Below are 26,800 nucleotides of genomic sequence, written 5' to 3'. Positions count from 1 at the left end.
TTAATTAAGCAAGAAATTATATTTTTTAATAATTTCATAATGAATTTAAATAATTAAGATGAAATATTTTGTTAATTAATTATTAACTCTACATTGTTAAAAGACGATCTGGCAGCAGAGCAAAGCGAGAAAGAGATAGCGCTATCCGCTTTGTTGAATGATAGACAAGGATATCAAATATCATTACCAATTTAACACTGCCATTATAACGTGGACCTCACTATATATAACTTACAAATTGTATATAAATTATGTTGAAAATATTGTATTGTGTGAAGGAGGCAAATTTCTGTTAAACTAGCATCATATATCAAAGACGAGAATATCTTAAACCGTACTGTAGCAAAAAAATTAATAAAAATTTGAAACAAGTGGATCATTAAGTAATAGTAATTCTGTAACTAATTATACTATGGAAAGTTATTATTACTCAACATAATTAGTTACTATGGTAAGAAATTATTACTTAGGCTACCATAATTAGTTAAAGAATTACAATTACTTTATGATCCACTTGTTTCAAATTTTGATTATTAATTTTTTGTTACAGTACGGTTTAAGATATTCTCGTTTTTGATGTAGGCCTACATGATGCTATTATAAATTGGAATCTGCCTCCTTCACACAATACAATATTTTTAACATATATACAATTTGAAATGAAAAGAATATAATAAATGAAAGAAGTATAAAATATATAAGAGGGTCCCAGCAACCCTCTATTTTGATCTCTCTTTAAAACAATTATTTTAAAACAATCTTAAAATATTTTGTTTCACTAAATCTCATTATAATTTTTTTATTTAAAAATCTTGGTATTTAGAACAGTAGGCTATTACTTGTCAAATATGTTGTGCCCATTCCCGATTGTGCAGCTGTCAGCCTTTATTTATTTTATCCGTATGTAGGCTATGTATACATTCAAAATATGAATTGCTGCCACTAAAATCAACCGCATGAAAAAAGTCTGATGAAAATTGGAATAGATTCATGTGGAGAATCCCCCATCACCACCCTCCCGCACCCATAGATGTTGCCAATTTGTCAGGTGTAAGTGAAAAATATAACCTACTTTCTGGGCTAGTATGAATCAAAATTCGAGGGAGGAACAGTTTTGGGCTCCCTCAATTATTTTAATTGTGATATAATATTGAATCAATAAATGAATACAAGGATAGTAATTCTCTAATAGAGTATTTAAATAGAACTACTTGTAGGCTATTGTTTATTATCATAGAAATTGCTAGTACCCTACCCTTTTCATACATTTTTCACATAAACACAAACACGACTAGTTTCGAGTAGGCTACTCATGCCATTTTCAAAATGAAATGTTTTGTAAAAAATCGTGTGTTTATGTAGAAGAGGGTAAGTACTAGTAATTTCTATAATAATTAAACAAGTAGGTCTTTTGAAATACTTTATTAAAGAATTAATACCCTTGTATAATACACCTGACGAGTTGGCAACGTCTATGGGTGCGTGAGGGTGGTGATAGGGGACTCACCACATGAATCTGTTCCTAAATTTGTTTTGAATAATATTATCTGATTAATAATATATGTATTAAAAAGAGTAAGGCAAAGCATATTTTGCATTCGAGGCCTCATTTTGTTGGCGCACTTCTCGTGCTTCCCAATTAGGTATCAGGCATTCATGGTCTTTGCTTCAAATACTGGGGTCAATGCCATAATAGTCAGCAGTACTCCACATCATTAATTTTTCTATTCCTTTTCACGTCAACAAACATACTTTATACTGAATTTTGAGCGTTATTTTCAATTGGTTTTAAATTAATCTACCGTACATGTTTTGATTCATAGGATACGAATATTCTCGAATATGCTCCACTGACTTTGATTTGATTCTTTTTAAATACTACCCTCTGATGATCAATCCGCATTTCTATTGATGATTTTATTCTTGCCATCAATGAAAATTTCAACTCGCAATATTTATTCATTAAAATTGCATCGTCATCATCATTCTAATCTATTAATATCAATCATGCTCTTATTTATAAAATAAAGACTTTCATGTTATAATGGGAGTCTGGTCTCACAAGATGTCACGCTATAATCTGAAAATGAAACATAAAATGGTAGTAAAATATATTCAAGCAAAGAATTTTGACATCAATAAATGTAAAGCAAAAGAACTTCCAAGATAACATTTTAGTTAGATGTGCTTATGGATGGGCGGTTGTGATTCTGTATTGAATGTTTTTATTATTATTAATGTGAGATTCATATAGTTTACAGTGTACACTCATTTGTAGTTGATATTGCATGTAGAGTATGAACACTTCTTCATAATGAGTTTTGATTGAAACCTTAGCTGTTTCATGTTTAATCTACAAAATTGTGACTAAATCTTGCTATGTAAATCCGTAAACTTCTTATTTCTTGTTTATTGCTTACTTGGTATGTTAAAGAGAGTTCCTCAACACATTTTCAATTGAAAGTAGAAAACCAAGATCAATTATAAAAAACTATAATTCAGACTCAGCACCACTCTTTATTGTTATGAATTGAATTCAATGTGTATTTGATTCGTAGTGAGATTTAGTAGTTATATAATTAAATCAAATTAAATATATTTTTCTAAGTGATATCAAATCAAAGATATTCGAATGGAAAATAAGTTACCTCCTGGGAATTCTTTCAAATGCCCTCGCATATTATTTCTTGTATAGGTTTAGTAATAGATTATAGATTTATATCAATAGTCACTAGAATTAAGTTAGTTCTGCTATTTCAGGGTTCCAAATGTAGTATTACTACATAAAACAATAATCAATCTTTCCCCTTTCAATTAGAAAAATCAAGTGCAAGTGAAAAAATCTTGAGCACTGAATTTACAAACGTTTAATCAGTTTATTTCAATAACCAATTTATGTTACATGAACTACCTACAATGATTGAAAACTATATATTTTTTCATTCATCTACAATATTTACAGTACATCATTAATTCAATTGAAAAACCCAGTCATTAACTAAAAAGGTGAGAATGAACAAACTATGCGGCTGGAATGATGAAGAGAGTTTAATTTTGAACTCTGGTTTTAATCAATCAGACATACATTTTTCATAAATTGTTGTAGTAAGCTGTTATGAATGGTGGGTGACATTCACTTCATCACGGTTCAGTTGATCACGCATCGGCTGTTTGGGAGGATCTCAGTTTTTCGAAATCTCAGTTCGTCAAGTTCATGTTGCTTTCAAAAAGTTCAGTCGATACAGTTTTATAATATATCCGAATAATATTTATAATATACCTCGAATAATAACAGCATGTTGCAATTTGCAAGTAAAACCCGACCCCTTAACCTCCCATTTTACCTTTGAAACATTATAATTAAACTCAACCTTTAAGCTAGGTGCCGTGAGATTTAATGAACTGAACGGCTCAAGTTCGCACTTGTTTTAGTTTCTTACGAAATTGTCAGAATAGGCACGAGATGAACTGAACAGTTAGGAGATTCAAGACTTGATGATCCTTTTTTAAATTTAGGAAATGGAAATTAAATAGTCAACAGTCACCATTCCACAATTGAGTTAATGAATGAGCACAATCTAGAAATATTAATTAAATATCGATCATAATGATGTTTTGATATTGATGATGATAATAAGCAGTATAATGATCAAATCATCAGTTCAAATATTATATTATCCAATATACAATTATTTCAACCCTCACCTTTCTTGATTTGATTGTATTTTCACTCCACAAGATTTCCATTAAGAATGGAAAACTTTTGATACACTTACCTTTGGCTCTAAAAATATTCCTATGCATAGAGCTGACATCAATCCTTCCTATAACTTGAGCTCGTCTTCATAAATGTAAGTGTTACTAATCAATAGAGTACAAGTTGTTTGGCTCAGTGAGTTTCACTTTAGAGAATAAGTTGACTTGATGGTAGGGTGGCTTGTGTTTGATGGCTGTTCTGTTGTCACATGTTTATGGTGGTTTGTTTACAGAGCTGGAGATGGGCACACAGTGTGTGGTGGAGATGGATGGCCAGCAGACTATTCTCAGCCACCCGACCACCATCGAGAAGATGGAAAGGTACCTATCATCCACATTATAAACAATGTTGTTTACATGCATGGCAGCGCATGCTTGTCTAGTATGTTATTCCAGACAATCTCTGGGGCTGTTAAACTACCCCATTTGCGTTCATTCCTTCACCTTGTATCTCTTATAAACTCATTTAGCATGGCTTATGTCAGTGGTTCTCAATGTGTGGGGCGTGACCCCCAAGGGGGCGCGATAAATTCTCAGGGGGGGGGGCGCAAAGCTTGGTTGGAAAATGTTTTAAATTTACTTCTAAAATAATTACGATAAGCAATCTTTCTATTTTTAGAATTACATGTGAGTAATTTTTACTCATAAAATATTTATATCAACCATATTGTCAAATTCAAATTCTCAATCAATGAGTGCTCCCTCAACATGATAGAAAAAGAAAACCTAATTGATCTCCAAGGTGACTGCGCTTAAAATGAAGCTTGAAGAATATTCTCTTACATCCTTCTGGATTGGTGTGCAAAAGGAACACCCAATTTTGAGTAAAAAGGCATTGAAGATATAGACTCCATTTGCTACAATTTATCCACGTGAAACTGGGTTTTCTGCTCTAGCTGCCATGAAAAGTGAATATAGACCAAGACTGGATGTGACCCAGGAACTTAGAGTAGCGTTGTCGGAGCTGACACCTCGTTTCAACAATATGTGCGAAAAAACAAGCTCATCCTTCACACTGACGCTCTTTGTATTGTTAATTTCTAAGAGAAACAAAAATAACAACTATGTACTATAGTAGCAGTAGTACCTGAATAAATTGTAATTCATTGTTTGTATAGAATTTGTTGTTTTATTATGATTGAAACTATTGCAACATTGGGGTATGTATAGAATGTGCAAAACTCAACAAAATAAATATTGAGTGTAAAATATGTACGTATATGTACAACATGTATAGTAGTCTATGCTTATACATGTTGGGGGTTTGGCTTACAGCTGAATTATGCAGGGAGGGGCGTGAAGTAAAAAATTTGAGAACCACTGGCTTATGTGATAGATCGATAATCTTGGAGTGGAAGATTTAATCAAATGATCTAGTTAATTTCATTTTGGGGCTAAATGAAAATGAGAAAACAGATTGATTATCCGATGTAGGGCAAATAGAAATTTGCATCGCACTTGGAAAGCACAGTTAATATTTAATACATTCTGCACAATGTAATATCCATTGAATTGTTTCATATTGAAATGACTATCACAATTAGCCAGGCACCGTTTCTGTCTTAAGTAGGTGTAGCATCAGTCTTTGGATTCTCTTGAATAGGACAAATTACAACAACCGTATTCACTTCGATAGAATGATTCAGTTGGAATGTGAATATTAATCTTTCTTCTTCTGTATGCAGGTTTCAGTAATAAAAAGCAGTATTCATTCTAGTGGAATGAGCGATTAGATCTATTTTTTCAATTAATGTAAATAGAAGACTCCTGGTTTATATATTTCTGGACTGAAAGTTTGATTGAAATCAATAAAGTGAGAACGTAAACTATTCTTTAGTGTAGCATACATTATACTGCATCAAAATTGGGGAAATGCTCCGTTTCTATTTAACTCTTCCGCTTCCAATCATTTTTAGATTTGTATGTTATTCATTTAATATATAAATGATCGACATCACTCACATTGAATAGTTTGTCCAGTTTAACAGGATATCAACAATCAAAATATGTGCGCAAAATCATATCAAATGTCCTGCATTTTTCACACATCCTTAATTGGCCACAAAGGGTAAAAACTACCGATTGTTCTAGGTAACTTGTAATATTGTAATTATTATAATGATAATAGGAGGAATTGGTTGACCAGTGTGGGAGGACGGGTGAATTTGCATGTACGTTGACCGTTGACAGGCAAGGCCACCTGATCGGTCAGTGTCCATTGTCCCTCCCTGGCGCGCTTCCTGTGTCCGCATGCGGTTGCTCTTGTTGTGTCGGCAAAGACCTTCGCAAACTGATTAACGGAACGGTTTCTGTAAGCAGTGATCAATCGATCGGTCCGGCAGCATTGCACACTGTTGCTGTGTGATGCAACCTCGAAAATTAATGGAAACTGCTAATGCTAGATTGCTACAATCGTATAAACGAAGATTGAGCGGCTAAATTGCGTCGGTGTTGAAAATTTGTACAGAAGAATGTTCAACAACTTGTTATAAACTGCATTATCATGGAAAATCTTGGAAAGATTACATTAAGACTATGATGCAACTTCTAGAAAAGGATGGATATTGCCATTATAAACAAAGATTTAGTAGATATATTGCGTCAGTGAAAAATCTTGAAAAATGGTATTTCGAAGATTGAGTGGCTACTATGAAGATTATTACTTCACAACAGAATCTTTGAATTTACTCTGTGAAAAATTATGAAGATATTAAATCCACTATAGAGTTTTGAAATTCACGACGTGAAAAACTAAATCTTCAAAAGGTATGGTATTGGAGAGAATAACACTTTCCCAATGTGGGTTGATTGCAATGGTTTAATTTTGATTGAAAACTGAAATAAATATTATTTATTTACTGATTGAACCTCAATTTCGTCGATTTGATGTCACAAAGAAGTATGAATAATATACGGTAATGGGAACGATAATTCAGATATAGTTTCCGTAAATGATGACTTTTGTAAGCTTGTCAATGATGAATGAATTTTTATGACTTAATTTTGGATAAAGATTTTTCTAATACGGTACTGTAAAAATGCAATTCGATCTGCAATTTAGTTTCCAAATAGTAAGTTATGATGACATTCCTTTGATAGAAAAGACATTCTTATGGATAATGGGTGCTGAATTCCGAAGAGAAATTCCTATGTCCTATTTCTTGAGAGGGGGTTTCTGTGAATGTGATTGCTAGTGCACATAGGACTGCTGTCCCTCCACTCTGCTGTCAGGATTAATTCCCATTATTTTTAATCAGCTTCTCAATGATCATTCTCGATAGAACGAATGTTTTATTATTTTTTGAATTTAAATTTTACCACTATTTTTGTAATTCACGTCAGTGAGGTATTTTTGCAGTCAGTATATTTCAAACTGTATTGACCTGTTCAGGAATTTTATCTTCTTTGTATCCGCGTCTGCTGAAACCATGCATGCAAATAAAATTAGTTGTAATTCATAATATAGACATTATCCAATTGACTTTTTTAGAATCGAAGGTGTGAAGTTTACGTATATTTGTATAATGACTTGAATCCTTTTTATTATTTTTGGTAAATGTTGATGTAATGCAAATTGACAGATGAAACAAAAATTTGGGTTTAAATGCTGAAATATATTCTTATTTGTTATTTCCTTCTGATGATTCTTATTTTCAATACAGTATTAGAAGATTCGATATTTAACTCTTGTAAGATGGTTGTAAAACTTTTTCCTACTCAGAACTTCTCCAGACTTTTCCAAACATTCTCTTATTTCTATAAATAATATTCTCTAATATTATTATATAATATAACTTATCTTCAATCAACATGTGTTATTCCAGGTACAGAAAAATCCCAACTATAGATATTCTCAATCCTTTTCGTATAGTACTTGTCTGGATACTTGTCAAGAAACTCATATTCTCATTATTTAACAGAAGACTGTGTATTCTGTATATGTGTCATAAACAAAGACAATCGAAGCGATGTAGGTGTAAACAAACAGATTTGTTTTGAATGCTCTCAAACATAACCAATTGTTCCAAGTTATCCCATTTCAATGACAGTAACACAAACAATAATACATAGAATGTTTGTAAAACGAGAAGTTGTCAACAAAACTGTTCAAATAGAATAAGTAGTTAGGTGCAGTGATATGCTCCGCTCCAGTGGCTTCGCGGGCCGTTCAGAGGCATGAGCTGTTACATAATAAGCAATAAGTATACACCTGTTGTCAGGAACACACTTCACATGTCAGAGAAAGTAGGTATGATTCTTCCTTGTCTGCGCGGTGAATTTCTTGATACGCTGTTATTGAGCGTATCGCCGCAATCGAGTCATGGCTATTATAAAATAAGGAAGTAATTCCATCACCAGCAGTCGCTTCAAAGGCGCGCGCTCCATCATCTCATTTCAGATTTCTTTATTTTTCATGAATTTTTTTCCAGTAACAATCACCACAAACATACAATGTTTATACTTACAAAATTTTAGTAACACAAACATCCTGTCTGTTACATAGTTTATATACATGAACAACATTCTTGTCCCTAGTGAACTAGTGAACTAGCAATCAATAACCTTGAGTGTGAAAATGTATAGAGGAAGCAGTGAACCTGTCTTCCTATTAAATCTAGTTTCATGAAAGTTGTTTATTTGCATAAAAATTCTCCTTGTTTGGAAGTTCACAGTTTCAGTTATTCGGCAAAAAGAGGTCCCTATAGCTGTGTACAGACTTGAGCGTATTTCACTTTTCATCAGATGATTATATCTGTATTTGCACAGAAACAGTAAGTACAGATATATAATACACGTAGTAGCATCAGCTGATGAAAAGTGAATTGCGCGTGTTCGTGGTGCTCAGGTCTGTACACACCTAATTAGAACAAACTAATAGTGATGTAATGATAAACTATTGTTATCGCAATCGCATCTAAATAAATATAATTTTATTGCCGCTCAACATTACAATAGTTATGGACAACGTCAGATACTATATTCAAATTCAAATTCAAATTTTTATTCAAGTAAGTCACAATACATTCTGGTCTATACACGAATCTACAATAAATTACAGTACAACAGCTAAATATGCAACAAATTTCACATATTATGAAAACTTATTAATTACAATGAAGATTGAAAGGAACATTAGAATATTGATAATATAGTATTGTAATGTAACTACATAAATCAGCGGTGTTTCAACAATGAATAAATGATAACTTCAATGAATAAATATACACCCCACTATAAATTATATGTGTTGGGGTATAAGTAATTAGTTGCTTATTGCGTGTTATAATTACTATTTACAAACTTCATTCACTGATATAGGATTAAAGTTTTTTATAATAAAATTAGTAAAAATTTATAATACAAACAAAAATATGAAATTAGTAGATAAATATTAATATTCTACTAAGGATAATAATAAGAAAGGTTATTTTAGAAAAATGAAAAACAGTAAAGAGAAGAATGAAGAATAAATAATTTCAATATTTACAGTCTAACTAAATTTTCACAATTTTCCACCCCAATATTAACCAACCAGGAAAATAAACTTTTCTTGAACCTGTGTCTATTGAATTCTGCCCTAATGTAACTTGGTATTGAATTGTAAATTTTTGGTCCCAAATATATGTAGTTTCTTTGCCCAAATGTAGTGTTCATCCTTGGTACTATTGAATGCGTGTTTCTCTGCCTTGTTTGATGGTATATATGTATATATTATAGATTATATTATAGATATTATATATGTCTATAGATATTATACACGTAGTTTAGCAAACATAGTTAATCTATATTATAAGATGAAGGCTTAATGTAGAAAACACCAGTCAAATTAACATACAAGTAAAATATTATATAGAAGAAAATAAACCTGAATACTAGGAAAAATAGTAGAAAATAAACATTAGTTCCTCAGACTAATTGAATCATAATGGCATCGATATCGAACTCGCGACTAGGCTTTCCAGTACGATTGATGTCCTGAATTTAACTTATCTTAATAATCATCAATCTTTGAACTTGAATAAACTGATGAAAAAAGATTAGTTTATATAAAAAAAATATATTATTAATCGAAAAAATCAATGAATAATAAGAAAAATAGAAGAAAGTAGATTCTATTCACAGTAGATTAATTGTTTTTTTTTTTGTGTGTGTGTGTGTGTGTGTGTGTGTGTGTGTGCATTAAATATCAATCATTGAGTACTTCTATATCACAATATGAAAATTTCAAATGTAACGAATATTTCATTTTTTGTCGAAGTAAGCTAATTATTGGTGTACGTAAGAGCTTATTGAATTGTGTCAGTTCAATGTATGGCGTTTTTGAAATTGTCTTGCTGAATTGTAATTTTGCAACGTTGGTCTCTTTCTCAGTCAAGAATTATGTTTTAAGCTAGAAATATAGAATCCAACCTTTAGAGCTGGAACTAGAGTTATTAGTATAAGTAGTATCTAGTCTTAAGATTCATGAATTATTCAAATAATAAAGATAATAATTTATAAAAACCTTTGATTTGATATCTCCTACAAGCCTCCAAGTTCTGCAATCACTGCTTTCTGGGTGCAGTAGCACCTTGGTTCTTTCTCCCACATGTCTATTTTCTCACATGTTTGTATTCTGATTTCTTGTTCGCGCACTTGAAGAATGGGAAAATAATTTCTTTCCTCCAATTCTTACTTGAAGATAGTAAATAAAATTTTCTCACATGTTTGTATTCTGATTTCTTGTTCGCGCACTTGAAGAATGGGAAAATAATTTCTTTCCTCCAATGCTTACTTGAAGATAGTAAATAAAGATAACGATCTACTTTAGAACCATTCTGACAATCTTTGTTTGAATCAGAGAGAAAAGAAGTAAATCTTATCTATAAGTAAGTGGTTTGAATAGTCTCAGTCTGGATTGTCTCACCGGATGTATAAATTTTAATGATTTGTAAACAAACAACATTCCTAATTTTTCAATAAGCTCACTACCAGCACACAATTATTGAAACTCTGTCAATGGAACTATAATTATTATTACAAGTAGTATATTACCAGGTAATTTTATTTTTTCAGAAAACCTATATTAGCCTTCATATTATCCGGGCCCTAGCCCGGGCCCCCCGCGCCGCGGGGGCAGCGGGGGTGTAAGTTACGCCACTGCTCTTTCTTCAGTATTTAATCGTAAATTGTTCTAAATCTGATCAAACTGTAACTAAAAAATATGAAATATTAATGAAATAGGTGTTATTCATCTGCCGTGATGAACAGAACTGAAAATAATAGGTGAATTCTGGTGGGTGTATTCATATTTTTTTCTTATGATTACAATCTAAGATTACAATCATAAGATTAATCTTATGATTACAATCTATTCATCATCATTTTCAAATTATTTATCATCAAGTGAATAAACAGATTAGTTATCTTGATTCTTGAATCCCGTTTTAATTCCTTTAGAATCAATCAATATTCATTTCAAAACGTAAACTCTTTATTAAAAATTGAAAGAAAAAATAAATCCATAGCTGAATAAGATAAATTAAAAATTTAATTCTTCATAGACAAGAATAATGTGCGCAAAGAGAACCCACTCACAGTAGTTAGTTGCAGAATGTGTCAAGGTATTTGTCATCTTCCCTGGTAAGATGCTACTCAATGTTTATTTGAGAAGAAATATGCGTTGAATCATTACAGTCGCTAACGGTTGCAGGATAGCCTGCATATAAAAATGATTGGATCTTATATCTTGGAATTCCTAATAGGGAATGTGCGCATTCGATCCTTTCAGTAGTACGCTGGTGGAAAGAGTTTGGGAAAAGGGTCAGTCATGCTGATTGAATGTCCCTTCTCTGCATTCCGATTGATTTCCACGGACAGGCCCCTTGAGTGTGGGAGAGGAAAATGCCCCGTTGTTGGAATATTTTATTTGGGAATGTTTCTGCGCAGAATTCCATTCCCCAAGCGGGCTTCCCAGTTCGGTTTCTGAATTCGACCGTCTGCATGACCGAATCTCTTCCATTCATTCCTTGAGGCAGTCCAAGCATCTCTGTTTCCGCAGCTTCTCTGCATTCTCTTTCAATGTGAAAGTGTGATTCGATATTTGACTGTCATCCTGATTCACTCCACGATTATATGGAGAATTCATAACTGAGACTTCGTTGATATGATATAATCTTTTGACATTGATAAAATAAATTGATATCAACTTTCATTATGATCATTATTTATAATTATAATATCCAACTCAAGTACCGTATCGTTTCACGAAACTATAACGTTAAGAAAAACATAGAAACAATGAAATTAACTCCTAAATAATAATTATCAAATTTATTACATTAAGGTACATTACATTATCAATAGTTACAATTGAGTAAATACCTAAATAATTATTATTAAACAAAAATCCAAAGTTATAATTTATCTGAACAAATGCAATTTCTCATAAATTTCCATCTGTGAAATAAATTCCATTGATAAGGAATTCATTATTATTTAAAACTTATAATAAATTGAGCTTTCATTTATCAATTAGTACTAAAATAGGAATAATACTGAAATATAAAGAATTTCTAAATCACTACTGAATGTAGGTACCGTATGTCACGATAGTAAAACAATGTTTAATTTAAAACTAGATTCTTTTTTCAACTTAACTGTAAGTTACCACCATTGTTAATACCATCTTCATTGTAGGTGTACTTACCAATGTACACCATTAAAAAACGATCTCATAACCAAACTAAGTAAATAATATTTAAATTGAAATTAATGCAGGTCCTAAGCTGCATCGTAAATTCCACTGTACCGTATTACTGTTTTATACTGTTATTGGCTTATTGCTCAAACCTGATAACATTATTGCAATGCTGTAGTCGAGTGACTCAATTGCCAACTCAGTTGATGAGCAATAAGCTAGCAGTTGGTGCACCTAATCTAATACAGTACACAGTTTCAATGTCATTGACATTCATGTATCAGTTGAGTGATTGTTTCTGTTCTGGGTCACTTGTTCTTTATGTTAGTCATTCATACGAGACTGTCATGTCAGGATGGCATTCAAGCACTGCTTATCTCTCAGAGACTCCAAATTGGAATTCTCCTATCACCAGCAGTTTTCATCATCATCATCATCATCATCACATCATAATCACCCACAAGAATACCAACATCATCAGTGGTAATGAACGCGCTCCAACGAATCCTACTGGAAACAGACTCTGTGCCAAATTTTGTCTCTTCATTCCGTCAACATCCGACGTTTCCTTCCTCTCCACTTCACTTCCGTTTTATCTTTTTTGTCTTTCTTTCCGCTAGAAAGTTATCTCTTATCACTTTCTTAGTCTTCTCTTTCTAATCCTTTTTTTCGAAGATTGAAATTCTCTTCTCTCCAAGTCTCCTTTCCGTTATAAATATTTTAAATTCAAGGATAAGTAGTTCTTTGTAGTGTTTCTTTGGTTATTTTAAATTTAGAAAAAAATCTATAAATCTTAAGTGTGATTTTTATCAGTTGTTGTATTTTGTTTTGAGCACAGTTTAATCGTAAGACCTATTCAATTTAGAATGAGTTTTGAAATTGAAATTAAATATTTCCAATGATAATAATAATTTCCTGTTGATGATTCCTGAATTGATGATTCTTATTTTTAGTGTGGATCGCTAAGGTCTGGTGTCTTCAGGTCGCACGTGATCAATATCGGGGGCATCTCATTTTAGGCAGTCGGGACCGACGAATTAATGTCAACTTATTGTTATGATTAGTCATGAAACCATCTATAGTAAACATAAAATTTGTTGAATAGGAATTGATATTGTAAAATTTCTCCATAATTGAAAAAAATTTTCATTTTCTTCACATCCTCATTAGATTTGTTCACAGGACTGTAGTTTTGAAAACAGCTCATCTTCAGCTATACTGATCAAATTTTTGTTCATAGTACTGATCAGTACAGCTTAAGATGTGTTGGTTTCAAAACTGCAGTCCTGTGAATAAATCGATTAAATGTGGATGTGACGAAAATAAAACTGTGTTTTCCAAATACAGTAAAAAAACTTTCAAATCAATGAGTGCTTTATTCATAGTTATCGTTGATCAAAATCACTAATCATGTCATTAAACTAATATCGTGATTTCTCACTTCATCTACATTTAAATGAACATATTCGATGCTTTGAACCTCGAAAGGTTCGCAAAAGTATTCAATTGAGTCTATTTCCCATAATACAATTTTATTGTTCCTCTGAATCCAATCCCCGATTCGGGGTTAGAAAACAATAAATCACGACAATTTCTATGAGCATACTAAAATGAACGGGAATTAATGTTTGTCGTAATGAGCCTTGCTTGTGAATTCAACGGTACAATGAATTGGTGGAACTCGTTGATAATTAATCAAAGTGTGGTAGTAAATTTATCACGCGCGGAAAAAATAGACTTGCTGCATTATAAAAACAGCATCAACGCTTGGAAAAATTTATCGTGTACTGACATAGTAAATTCGGGCCTTCTGTGCTGTTCTACAATATCGGGGGAATAAAAATATCCTGGAATAAATTTGCATTAAACGCTTGCATTGTGAATGTAATCCTTGTCGCTTGTTGTGGGTGATCTTGTGAATATAAATAGACATGGCTGGAGTGAAAGAGAGAGAGAGAGAGAGAGAGAGAGAGAGAGAGAGAGAGAGAGATTGAGTGAGAGAGTGAATGAAAGTGCAAGAGTCGGTTGTGGTTGGGTGTTGTGGAAGTGACCGAATCAGTAATTTATAATCTGCATTATCGACCAGGTGATAGCACGATGACTCAGCTTCTGGGGGACTTTTTCACTGTTGAAGGCTACTACTTTCCTGAGCGCTGTTAATAAATTTAAAATTCTCGTTCTATGGAGATAAGTTTGTTGTAGCTGCTGTTTTTAATGATAAATTTGATGATTCTTATTTTTAGTCTCAATTAGTGTGAACTCGCCTGGTTGTAATGTAGTATTGTTCAGATAAATTACTATTTTCATAGGTCATCGTGCTTCATAGTTTTTTCATAGTTTTAATTCAATATTATATTGGTATATTTTTTGCTAATTTTTTTCTGAAAATGTGGAGTTCATGCACGCTTAAGTTATCTTTGCATGAGTTTAAAATGGAAATACAGTAGCTTTTTTCCAAACGATCTCTGAATTAAGGTACAGTGTCTCAATTTAGCACAGAAAATAGATTTTATGTACTAGGAAGTTATGTTCTTTGATTGAAAATGGGTCGATGATAGAGAAAAAGGAAGAGAATAAATTGGATGGAAATTGTTTCCAGCTGTGACAGAATTCCAATTTGCTCAGCTATCTGGTCCATTTTTTAGGTTTGGGAGAGCAGAAGCCATTTAAAAGAACCTGACATTGAATGACAACAGAAAAGAGACAAGATTGTTGGCAGGCAATGTAATGGAATTGTATTTGCCTGTCGTCAAGTGGTGATCGCCAATGCGTATTGTGTTGTGACAGCTGTTGTTGTCAATTGCATTGCTAGCTTCTCAGTCAGTCATCTCTGGTGGAAAGGTGGTCAGAAGGGGGTTAATATTGATCGTGAAGAACGCCGAACGCCCTGTGCTGCAGGTAGTTACGAGGCCTACATCAATGGCTCAGCTCAACCGCTCCACTTCATTCATGAACACCAATATTTCTTTTGCTCAGTGTCGCTCTGTAGTGAGAACACAGTTTAATGGGATTTTCACTTCTGGAAACTTTTATTTTCCAGGAATACTCGAAACTAAATTAAATTTATCTGTATAATTTTTCATAGTGTACTGTTTTCAACCAAAGCAAGCATACTCATTCTTTGAGACTAGCAGTGATATACTTTTTTGGACATGTGAACAGTTTTTAACACAGATATTTAAGACGTTTATTAATCCAAAACTCATTTCACTAATAAAATCAGTTTTACTAACATAATTGTTATCTAAATTTGGGAAAGAAATAGTACAAGGAATATCCTAAGTTTTTCTTTCCTGGTCAGTGCTTTCTTGTAAAAATAATAAATAAGTAGTCTTCTTTCTTGAATAAAGTTTTTCTTTAAACTTATCTATTCATATATTTCATTTTCTCATTTGGAATAGAATTAACATCAACATTCCACCACTCTCATATTACCTTGCGTCCTAATGGGCCTTCTTCAACACAATCTTTTCAAATGTGAGCAATTTGAGCAATTTCACCAGTAAACGCAGGGGTGAACTTGCACCCATGAGGGTCACGCAATGTTCGTGGATAATACATCCACGTTTCAGGGTTGAACAAAGGGCACTGTTTCCAGATACAGCACAAGCTTTACAAGTTTTCCTTTGTTCATTTCCTTTTTTATAGTAAAAGTCTCCGTTGTTCATTCGCTTAAAAAATTGATTTATAAAACAGCACCTACTGAAGTAATATGTACTTTGGTAATTTGCCATATTTTTCATTCGAAGTCTGTTTCATTATTGAAGTTGAGATAAAAAACCTTGATCCATTACTACGTGTTTGAACTAGAGCTTACATTGTTTTTTCTGATTAATAGTAATTAATTAATGATTAATTGCCGACATTACAATTTATTGATATTATCAAATTACCTGAAGAGTTTTTCTATTTAAGATAACAAAGTAAAAACTACAAGAAGAGATGATGAATGCTTCATACAAGAATATTCGTCTGAGGGGAATATCCTGATTGCTGGTCAGGCATGCCAACTATTACACCATCAGACAAACTGCTATCAGAATAGCTCATATTCTGTATTTTCTGTTGGCAATATTTGCAGTGTCTTAGAAAGACAGAATATTATAATGTATCAAAGTACCGTACTTGTAGCACATTCATTAATTCTCGGTTTTATTTATGCAATGAAATAGCAAATGAACAATTGCAATCTTGTGTTCATTTCTGTATTTAATATGTGATAAATTTCCATTGAATGGGTTCTAGTTATTTTCAGCTTGTTGAATAGATAGGATCTCAGTTAACTCAGTCATTAAACACATTTCACTCTCATTTGGAAAAAAATGTGAAATATGTTTTTTCAGTCAGAGTATGATTAGAATTCTGAATGAAAATTATCTTCTAAATTTTCTCATTTCGTTCGTTGAGATTATTTCTGTTTATGTTGTTGAATATAAATTTAGCCTACATTTTCAATTTAGCAAGTTGGAATTACCGGTATATTCATTTTTTTCCATACAAGATAGATGGCTAATTGCATTTTTCCAGGTATCAAGATATATATTGAAAACATCAAGCAAGCTTGATTAATGATTAACTTTGAAAACATGAATAAGTGAAACTGTTTCCTGCTTTATTTTCCTGAGTTATTTTGGCAGTCGTCACATTGTCAGTAGCAGACTTTCTTATTTTAAATATTCGAGCAACCATCTGCCACTCAATCATCACACTGATTGACAGGTGAAGTTCCATGAATCTCATTGGTCAAAGCATATTATCATATAAATGTTTTGCACATTAGATTTTATTCAACCACTGCCGAGGTAATTGAATGTTTTTTTCGAGCAGATTGGTTGCAATTGCAACAAGATGTACTAGCTTCAATCACTTAATGATCGATTGTTGAGAAGTGTTTTAGATTCAATTTCAATTTCTTTGCCAGAAAATTTCTCAAAAAGGCAATGATTTGGAAACTGAAATAATAAAGTATTAATTGTACTTTCAGAAAAGGTTTGTATTAGGAATGATGTTTCTTCTTTTTTTGTAGGTGATACCGAACTCATTATTGTTACTGACTAATCAGTATTGAAACCGTCAAATTCTCCTAAAAATATGAATCTCCAAACTAATTATCACTCCGCACATTGAGATTTCCATACTCCATCAATAGTCACAAACTACTCATTTTCTGTTGGTTATTATAGACACACGAGATTTGAAAAGAATAGTTCACTTTAGTAGAAAGTATCTATTACTGATAACCCCTACTCAAGGTGAAATGCAAAATTTAAATAGAACTCTTCAAGCGAAAATACGATGTTACCTTCTTACAGTTGAGTGGAAATAGTTGTTCAAGTTGGTGAACTTTGGCTGGTGTCAGGAAAAGATCAGAACCCAGTTGATTGGTGGATTTGGTAGGATGAGTGGATGGGCGGAGGGGTGGAGAGGGCATGTCTGGAGGCCGGCATTCAGGTCAAGTACTTTGAAAGACCAAACGAGAACCATCAGATTGATTAATCCAAAGACGTGTGCTACGTGTGACTCCCTTATAAATCTACCCTTCTCTTTCCATTTCACACTGCACCTCTCTCTCCATTTCTTTTCCTTTAAAGCCGGGTCGATAGGCCGCTTCTTATGTTGTTGGCTGCGGCAAACCACTTCACACTCGAATGGTCCTAATCCACCCACCAGCCCAATGTCTTATTCAGTTTAATCAGTTCACATTTTTACCACGGCTTCCTCCATTTCATTCAACTTTCAGCGTATCCGCTGAAATGGAAATACTATTCCAGTACCGTGACCTCAACCTTATTACTTCTTATTATGCTTGCTCTCGATTCCACCGCTGTTGAAATAGTAACTGTTTCAGGAAATGTGTTCTTTTCATCTGCTTGCAGGTGTAAACTTCTGATTATATCTTGGGGGTTTCATTTGAAGGAAAATCATTTCACCAATGATTAGCTCTTGTGTTTGAATCAAATTGGTCCACAACACGTTTCTTCTGTAACGACTCTCAATTGTGTTCTATTGTTTTTCGAACTAATGAATATGTGATAACAGTCGACCTTGAACTCATGCTTGACGCATGCATAGGTAGAGCTGTCGTTTCGTTCATAAGCAGCATAAAATACAACCTTGTCGCGTTATTTACGCGACAATATTTGTTCAAGTGTTGTGCGTTCACCACATAATAATCGCCTTGCTTCTGTTGGCTTCACGGGCTACACCCACTGATCTTGAACTTGTTTTTTATGTGAAAAAGCTTCTCAAAAGAAAATGTCCCTTCTGAAAATCAAAACGTCGCTTGAATTTTATCGATTTCATCTGATGTCAGATTTACTCGTCATTTTCAATATTCAATTCATTCTGATAATTTAAGTTTTGAACAATAATTGAAATTGGCAATGAAGTTTTTTTTTAATTAGTGAGGACATTATTTCATCAATTACGGGGTCTGGTCCATTTTGTTAATCTGATCACAAACAGTACCCAACATGTGATAATATATGCAGCTATAAGTGTGTACAATAATGATTTTTGTACATTCTTACTTCTTACTAAATTGAAATCCATAGCTTCTTAAGACCCAATCCAACTATACTGTAATAATTAGAAACAAGTTCATACTTCATTCTAGAAACAAGTCAACTTTTAACGATTTCATGAACTGAACAAATAAGTCCTTATTTCAGTGTTTTTAAATATCCACAGTGATTCCATCTTCTAGAATCTTCACTATAAAGTCTAGAATCCACACACTAGTTCACACTAGAATCTTCACTGAGTCAAAAAATCCAACTCTTATAACAGCCTAAGCAGCTATCTTATCTAAGCTGGTTTAATCTGTTCAGTTCGAAAATTTACTGTAATAATCTAAGTTGTATATTAATTACTATTAAACGGAAATCCCAATTAAATGCTGTAAATCACCCCGAAGACCTCTGCTACTGCAAATATTGACAACCGGGTAAACAGCTAGATGGAAATTCGATGAGCGCTACTATACAAAAATTATTTGTCAGCCCGGGAATCGAACCTAGTACAATTATACAAATAAGTTTTGTATAGTAGCGCTCATCGAATTTCCATCTAGCTGTTCACCCTGTTGTCAATATTTGCAGTAGCAGAGGTCTTCGGGGTGATTTACAGCATTTAATTGGGATTTTCGTTTTATAATTATTATCCATTAATTAGCATTTGACCAAATGCAACTTCCAATTTATTTTCCATCTGTAAGTTGTATATGTTTGAAATTGTTAGGACATTTTCGGAATGATCAATGTGACTTGTTAAAATGTATATTTTATAAATATAAATATTCTATTCCCCAACAAATCATTTGTTTCATGAATTCTTAAGAGGTGTATTTATCGTTCATATCTTATTAGAACGATGATGTGAATTTAGGAACACAGACTATTCAAATACAGTATTCCGGGGTTTCTTCATTACATTTAAAAACATTCATGAAAAAGTGTTCAATTTTATAAAGGATTTTATTCTATTCCAATTTCGATGTTCTCTAATTTAGTTGCCTCTGATTCAGACTACAGGAAGAGTCATTCATAATCTCAGACAGGAGATACTTATCGACAAATTAGATACGAGTATATGTTTGATTTCGTTACAAAGTACTTTCGACGAAGAGAGCATTTGTGAACTACTTACATTCTCGTTATCTTGTTTGCTCTTGAGTCAGCGTTTGGAGAGTTCCAAACGGGGTTGAAGACTACTCTGCTCTCCCCTCAATGTTTATCTGAAGAACTTCTTCACCCCAATGCTTCTTTCAACAATTGTTCTCTCAATGTGTGAAGCAATTTGTTCAGAAGATAAATAAAGAACCTTTGCTCCTCTTCAAAGTCCCTCGGGTGAGGAATGGGTTATGTGTATTGAACGCAAAGGGGAACTGAACAGATTGATGTTGTCCAGTTTGGCAATCTTTGGAGCAAAACAACATCGATTTAGTTGAACTCGACTAAGAGACGATCACGGTACAGGGATGCAATCAGATCCGATTGAAGTGCAGAACAACGAAATACAATCAAGCGAAGGCGAACAATTGACCAGTAATGGCTGTAAGTGTGTTGACAGCTTGTCTGTCATCGATGTCCTCTCTCTCACTCCTTACAAGCTTTAAAATGCCCCCGAGACCATCTGCTGAATGCCATGTCCAAGTGCGCAGAACTAAGTGTGTTGTCATCGTTACACTTAGCAATTGGAATCAGGTCAATGATTAGTGAAGCGTCTCTCTTGAACCCAACTAAAGGCAAACTATTGGAACATCGAGCGCTAGCATGTTTATTTCTGAGTCCGAGGTGGTTTAGAATACCCTTATCAATACACGAGTTTAAAATTGAACTAGGTACTGTTGCTTCTCGTTCTGGAGGTTAGGTTAGGAATCAAGAAGGCAATAATTCTTTTAAAAGTTTGCCCCATTCAAATGCCAATGTCAATCAGCTTTTGAATTGACTTTAAAGGTTAGAAAAATACAAAATGTTTATTACTCATTTCCTGGAAGTATAAAATCTCTTAAGTAATCAAACTCCTATATATTATATTCCATTATTTCCATTGTACATTATGATTTTTATTTAAAAAAAATATCATGAAACTGATCCTGTAATGTTATATTATTAACCTTATTAGTCCATCTCATAACCGTTCCATTATTGGTGTTTATCACTCGCATTTGTTTTTTCATCCAGGAGCATCATAGATCGCATTACAATTTTTTTAGGAACTAGAATCTTCTTGATCAATGTCCTACTTCTTGGGTCAATTTGTTAAGTAAGATTATGCATTGTTTAGTAAGGTAACTGAATCAGGAATTCCGTCTGAAAGTGTATGATTGCTTGCTTCTTGTGTTTTCCACGGTTCACACATTTCAACATTTCTTCACAGACTCTATCAGTTGAATATTTTATTTTGAGCTGAAAATGTATACTCTACATTCTCGAACAATATTTTTGTTTATTGTATTTATTCTCACAATAGTTTATAAGATAATAATAAATCAATAATTCTGTTGCATCGATACATTTTGATATCCTTGACTAGTGTTCCCCATAATAAGGAATTTCCTTAGGCCCATGTTATACGAGCGCTAATGCAGCGGCGTTAAATCGTTTTTAGCGTCGCGTTAACTGGGCAATGGTACTTCCATAGTGCGCGCTAACAACGCTATGTATAACTTGGTTCAGCGTTGCCAACACCGCGTTAACGGTTGTATCATCGCCGCGTTAATACATTAGCGCTCGTATAATAATAATAAAAAAAAATAATAACATGGGCCTTACGGATTTCCCAACTAATAAAATCAATTCTGAAGCTGATTAATCGACCGTTTTTGTGATTTGCCAGTTAAAATTAAAAAAAGGTATCCCTAAATGGTATATCCCTAAAATTATAAAAGGAACCCTACTAATAAATTATACGCTTGGGTATTTCATCTACAACCGATGTTTCGGTCCAAGCTTATCCTGCAACTTTCTCGAAATCACAATATCCAATGATTTCTGGGAAAAGACAATACAATAGAATTACTTTCAGCTTGAAATCTATTGCATGCAACCGTGGATCCAAGTTTTTTCTTGTATTGCATTATAGCAGTTGCTAGTGGTTTTCATCAGGTTTCACATTTAAACCGAAACCGTTGTGGATGGTTGCTTAGATTTCCATTGCAACCGTTGACTATTTTAGTCTTGGAAATGTTTCACCGTGCTGGGCGGAACGATTCTTAATCAATTGAAGACACCCGTGGTTGTTTGAATATCTACTATAATCAGATAAACAGTCGCAACCCCAGGGGACACAAGGTATGAATAATTCTACTACAGAGTTTATTAATTCTATTTTTTCTATGAGATCAATGAAAGGTCTGAACGTCTGTGTCAGTAATAGGTGAATTTTTTCACGTTTAATCCCACTACAGTTATCGCATTGACCCTATTTGAGTCATGCTCTGGCGTGTACATTATTGCGTGCCGACTCTTGTTTTTCCCTCATTTTATTATGCACTCCCTCTCACTATCTCCCTCTGTCTGTCTTCGTTCCTCCTTCACACATGCGTGCGGAAAACGACTTTTCCAACTACATACTAGGTTTTCGTCTGCTAACTAGACCCAGAATAGCAGTTTTGTGCTGCTTTGAGTAAGTACCTTTGTATAAATTCTAGTCTACTGAGTCATAATCTAATGGAACTAGGCTGAAAGCGGAATTACTTTCTTGGAAAGCTACATAAATTTGTCTTTGTAGCAAAACTTAGTTGCCATGAACTGTAATTATCTATTAGCCTGAAATAGAGTCCGTTCTACAGTGGTCTATTATTTGACACACAATAATATACTTTATATTTATGCATTTTCCTATCTATTCTACCATCCATCATATTTCCTATCTATGCATTATCCATCCATTTATACAAGATTATCAATGAACTAGATATAATTTAATGTATCTCCATGACCACTTAATTATTAATCAGTATACATAATTTTTATCTTCCAATTAAAACTCATCTATTTGTATTGGCTTTGTTGATTTGAAAATATTTCAAGAATCTATTCTCTCAAAGTTTAGTTTCTACGAGTATTGAATTTCCCCACTCTCATTTCATCATTTCAGACTTGAGACTTCTGAACATTGAAGTGGATAATTAACTTTCAAAATCAGCTAGGTTGAAAGGATCACTTGAAAGGTGAATCATTTAAAGGTGAATTTTCCTTCTTGAAGCTTCCACACTTGCCTTGTACTCGCATTAGATATAGCATTTTTTGTTCAGATAGTGAGAAAGTGTCTCTGTTCGCTTTTGACAGTCTTCATCACATTAGATTATCAAATTTTCTATAAAAAACGTATTATTTCTACAGTCAGTTTAGAAGTTTACTGAGAAGTATAATACACTGAATAATACATTTACCAAATATTACACGAATAATACATTTACCAAGTATTACACAAATAATACATTCACCAAATACTACCCATCAAGTCGTTCTCTGCATGTTTAGTTTGTGGTCAATATTGTCCATTTTGCATAAAATGTGTTTCTTTCGATAATATTGACCTATTGTCGGTGCACAAATTAGTTTGGTTCACTCGTTGTTGCAGTATCTTATCATTCCGTATATATTCATTATGTGACGTAGTCTTCCTATGAAGTAACTTCTAATTGGTCAGGAATGAAATTTTTAGATTTTTGCTGGATTGTAGTGTCATTGCGATTGCATAGAGTAGGTGTGACTCAGAATCGCAGCCACACAGCCTGTGGGTATTCCCCGAAGTGGATCAACTGTGAGCAATGTAAACTGAGTGGTGTGGCACCCGAGGGAATAATAAAAAAAACTTGGGTCTGTCTTACGTTCGATGCAAGTACTTGTTGAAAGGGGATGATGCTGTTGGAGGGGGATTCGCAGAGGGGATAAACAAGAGCTCTCTCCTTAAAAATTTATGTTCGGAATTCTATCGGAGAAACACGTGTGGGACTGAATGTTATCGGGGTGCATTGACAGTGTTCAGTTGCTCGTCCTCTTGGGACAATTCAGGCGCCGAACGCAACCAGCACTACACACTTGCAGGCAACCGTAACTGCACGCTTTCAATCCCCATATAAATTTTGTAAGACCCTGCTTTCCCAATCGCATTATCACTATAATGCATTATCATCTTCCATGATCATACGTTCCTATTCATCATCAATTGCTCTAGAGTTGAATTGATGATTGATAAATTTATTGGTAGAGATGAAATTACAATGACTATTAACCATAATTTGTAGGTAATGTAGCATTCACCTAATGTAGAATTTTTTGATAGTAGGTGTCATTATATTTTCAGAAAGTGTACAATCAACTAATAATAATAACAGTTTAATAAATTTTAGAAACTCATGTTATCCTCAAGTGAAAATTATCGCACTTGAAAATCTATTACATTATTTTCTCTTCTTCATTCTCACTTTTAAATCAGAATAAAAACGTATGTTTTTGGATTTCATCTAATTCTAAGTGAAAACTCAAACAGGCTCATTTATATTCCAAAGTATTGAAAAATTAGTGTTGAAATTATAATATTTATTACTTACTTCCTTACTCCCATGGCGCTACAGCCCATCCAGAGCCTTGGCCTCCTCTAGAATGCCTCTCCACTCCTCTCTGTCGGCCTTACGTCTCAATCCCCTATCACCCGTTTTCCGAAGATCATTTTCTACATCCTCCAGTCAGCGCTTTCGTGGACTTTCAGCCTTCTTCCACCTGGGTTTTCTCTGAAGACTCTTTTAATGGCTCTTGAATCGCTCATTCTTTCTACATGACCGAACCAGCTCAAGTGTTTCACTTTGATCTCATGTACAATAGGTGGTTTTCTGTTTAGGTCACGCTTGATTCGAACGAAGTCTCCATTTTCCATCAATACATACCTGAACCGTATATTCTCCACAGAATCTTTTGTTCCCAATAATAGTTATTACTGTATCAAATATCAAGCTCAGATTGTATTATTCGCGTAACTATCCGCTAGTGTCGAAATAGCATTTTAAGAAACTTCAAATCTTATTCAATAATGTTTTGTTCAATTTTATTATTCAACTATTTGTGAATATACTATACTCTCTCTTGAATAATGTAATCTCCAATTCCAGGAAACTATAATAGAGTTTACATCACAGTGACAACTATGATACAATTCATAATTGTTCAACTCCTTCATTCTACTTCCTTTCAATGATTATTACATTTGAATATGGTTCGATTCTCATTGCTGGTGTCATAATGTTTAAAGTTTGCTATGAACTTCCCAAGTACGTTATTCATATCTAACTTTCCAGCCCCAGTCAACTTGTTAGCATATATATTTCGAGCCCCAGTCACTTTCTCTTATCATAGCTATTTTGTCGTATTGTATTATTTTCTTCAACCGTAACCCGACAAACTTGACTATGTTGTTTATATAGAGTATTAATGAAAACTGTATCATGCTCCTCAACGAAACCAAACAGAAGATTGTTGGCTTCATTATTAGCTTTAGCGCAACAGCTGTATGAAGTTTCAGTTGTTTAAGTTTCATGAGAAGTGTGTTGGAGTAGATTGCTCTCGCCTGGAGGCAGGCACACAGGCGCATGGATATATCTGTCACCGTAAGTTGACATTCATGAAAGCGATGTTGGTAGTAATTTATATCTTGTTATACTTGCGTTGAAGAGGTGTGCTGTCTGTGAGGATGATGGTACTAACCTAGTGGTCCGGCCACTTCAGCCCTGGACGGAGCTAAAGCCGAGCTGTCGACCCTCCCCTTCACCCCTCCCATACTACTTGTATCGATCGACGCTCGCGTGCTTCCCCTCCCCCACCCTGTCGTCCCTCTCTCTCTCCCCCCCAAACCGTCGTCTCTCTTGTTGGGCGTGTTGTTCTTACTATTACATCAACGTTTTCTTACGACTTGGAGCTGTCCACACTGTTTCAGTTGAACAGCTGATCAGCTTCCTTCCGTCCACCGGCTCTGGGTCAGATCGTTGACCACTAATGACTGAAACCGCGATGCAATATATCAATGTTACGCCACAATGTCACCTCGCTACAATATGCGCTATAAACTAAACCGGTCTCGTAAATAAATGTTCGATTTAATCCCTACTATAAACTAATAATCATGGCTAATCGTTCTTTTCTTGTTAGTTGCTACAGAAACACACTATTCTACTTCAAGTTGACTTCCTAGTCAATCAAGGTGTTTGTATATCAATCAGGTGTTTCTGGTATGTTGTATTGGACAGCAGAGGTGTGCACCAACAATATCAAGATTGTGAGTTGGTTACTAATTCAAGATAAAATGAACCTATACAATTGGAAACAATATTAAATATTTGAAAATCATCAATATTTACTAGGTGGAAAGGATGTTGTAGACACAGTCTGAATGAATTTATCAGGTCTAATCAACAGAACCCTCACCTATTGATTGAATTTTCATGTCTTGTTTTAAATAAGCTATCTAACTCTGAAAGTTTCAACCACAGAAAACATTAACAATATTATATTGCATGATATTGTCTCTGTATTTAATAATTGATAATGACGCCGGGAGAAAACGCCAGATAAGTGAGTGAATAGTAAAATTCACATTAAAATACTTTTCTTGTTGGAATCTGAATAGAAATAGATTTTAATGTTCTGGATTGTTAAGATGTCTTCAAAAGAGTTGTCTCAGAATTTGGGCTGATCAAAACTGTAATTGTCCCCATTACTCGAGTTGCTTTTGGATCTGTGTGGAATGAGAATAGCACTACCACATTTCTGTTTCACACCCACTATCATTGGGGGTGACTTGATAATGTAGATAGTTCCATATGAACTGATCGTTTTGTAGTAGATATATCACTCAGGAGTGACA

At 33.7% G+C, this 26,800-nt stretch overlaps 1 protein-coding gene across 4 annotated transcripts in view; it reads left to right on the top strand.

The window, feature by feature from the left end:
- LOC111043298 (kinesin-like protein KIF13B) overlaps nt 1-26,800 on the top strand; it is a 95,015-nt gene that overhangs the window by 913 nt on the left and 67,302 nt on the right. For all 4 annotated transcript variants that reach the window (XM_039443420.1, XM_039443417.1, XM_039443409.1 and 1 more), the window contains exon 2: nt 3,990-4,077. In XM_039443420.1, the coding sequence (XP_039299354.1) occupies nt 3,990-4,077 (88 nt within the window). The remainder of the gene's footprint in view (nt 1-3,989; nt 4,078-26,800) is intronic.

The sequence above is a fragment of the Nilaparvata lugens genome, chromosome 1 (assembly GCF_014356525.2).
Source record: "Nilaparvata lugens isolate BPH chromosome 1, ASM1435652v1, whole genome shotgun sequence".
NCBI lineage: Eukaryota > Metazoa > Arthropoda > Insecta > Hemiptera > Delphacidae > Nilaparvata > Nilaparvata lugens.
The sequence above is the reverse complement of the archived record's forward strand: the minus strand, read 5'-3'. Positions and strand labels throughout refer to the sequence as shown.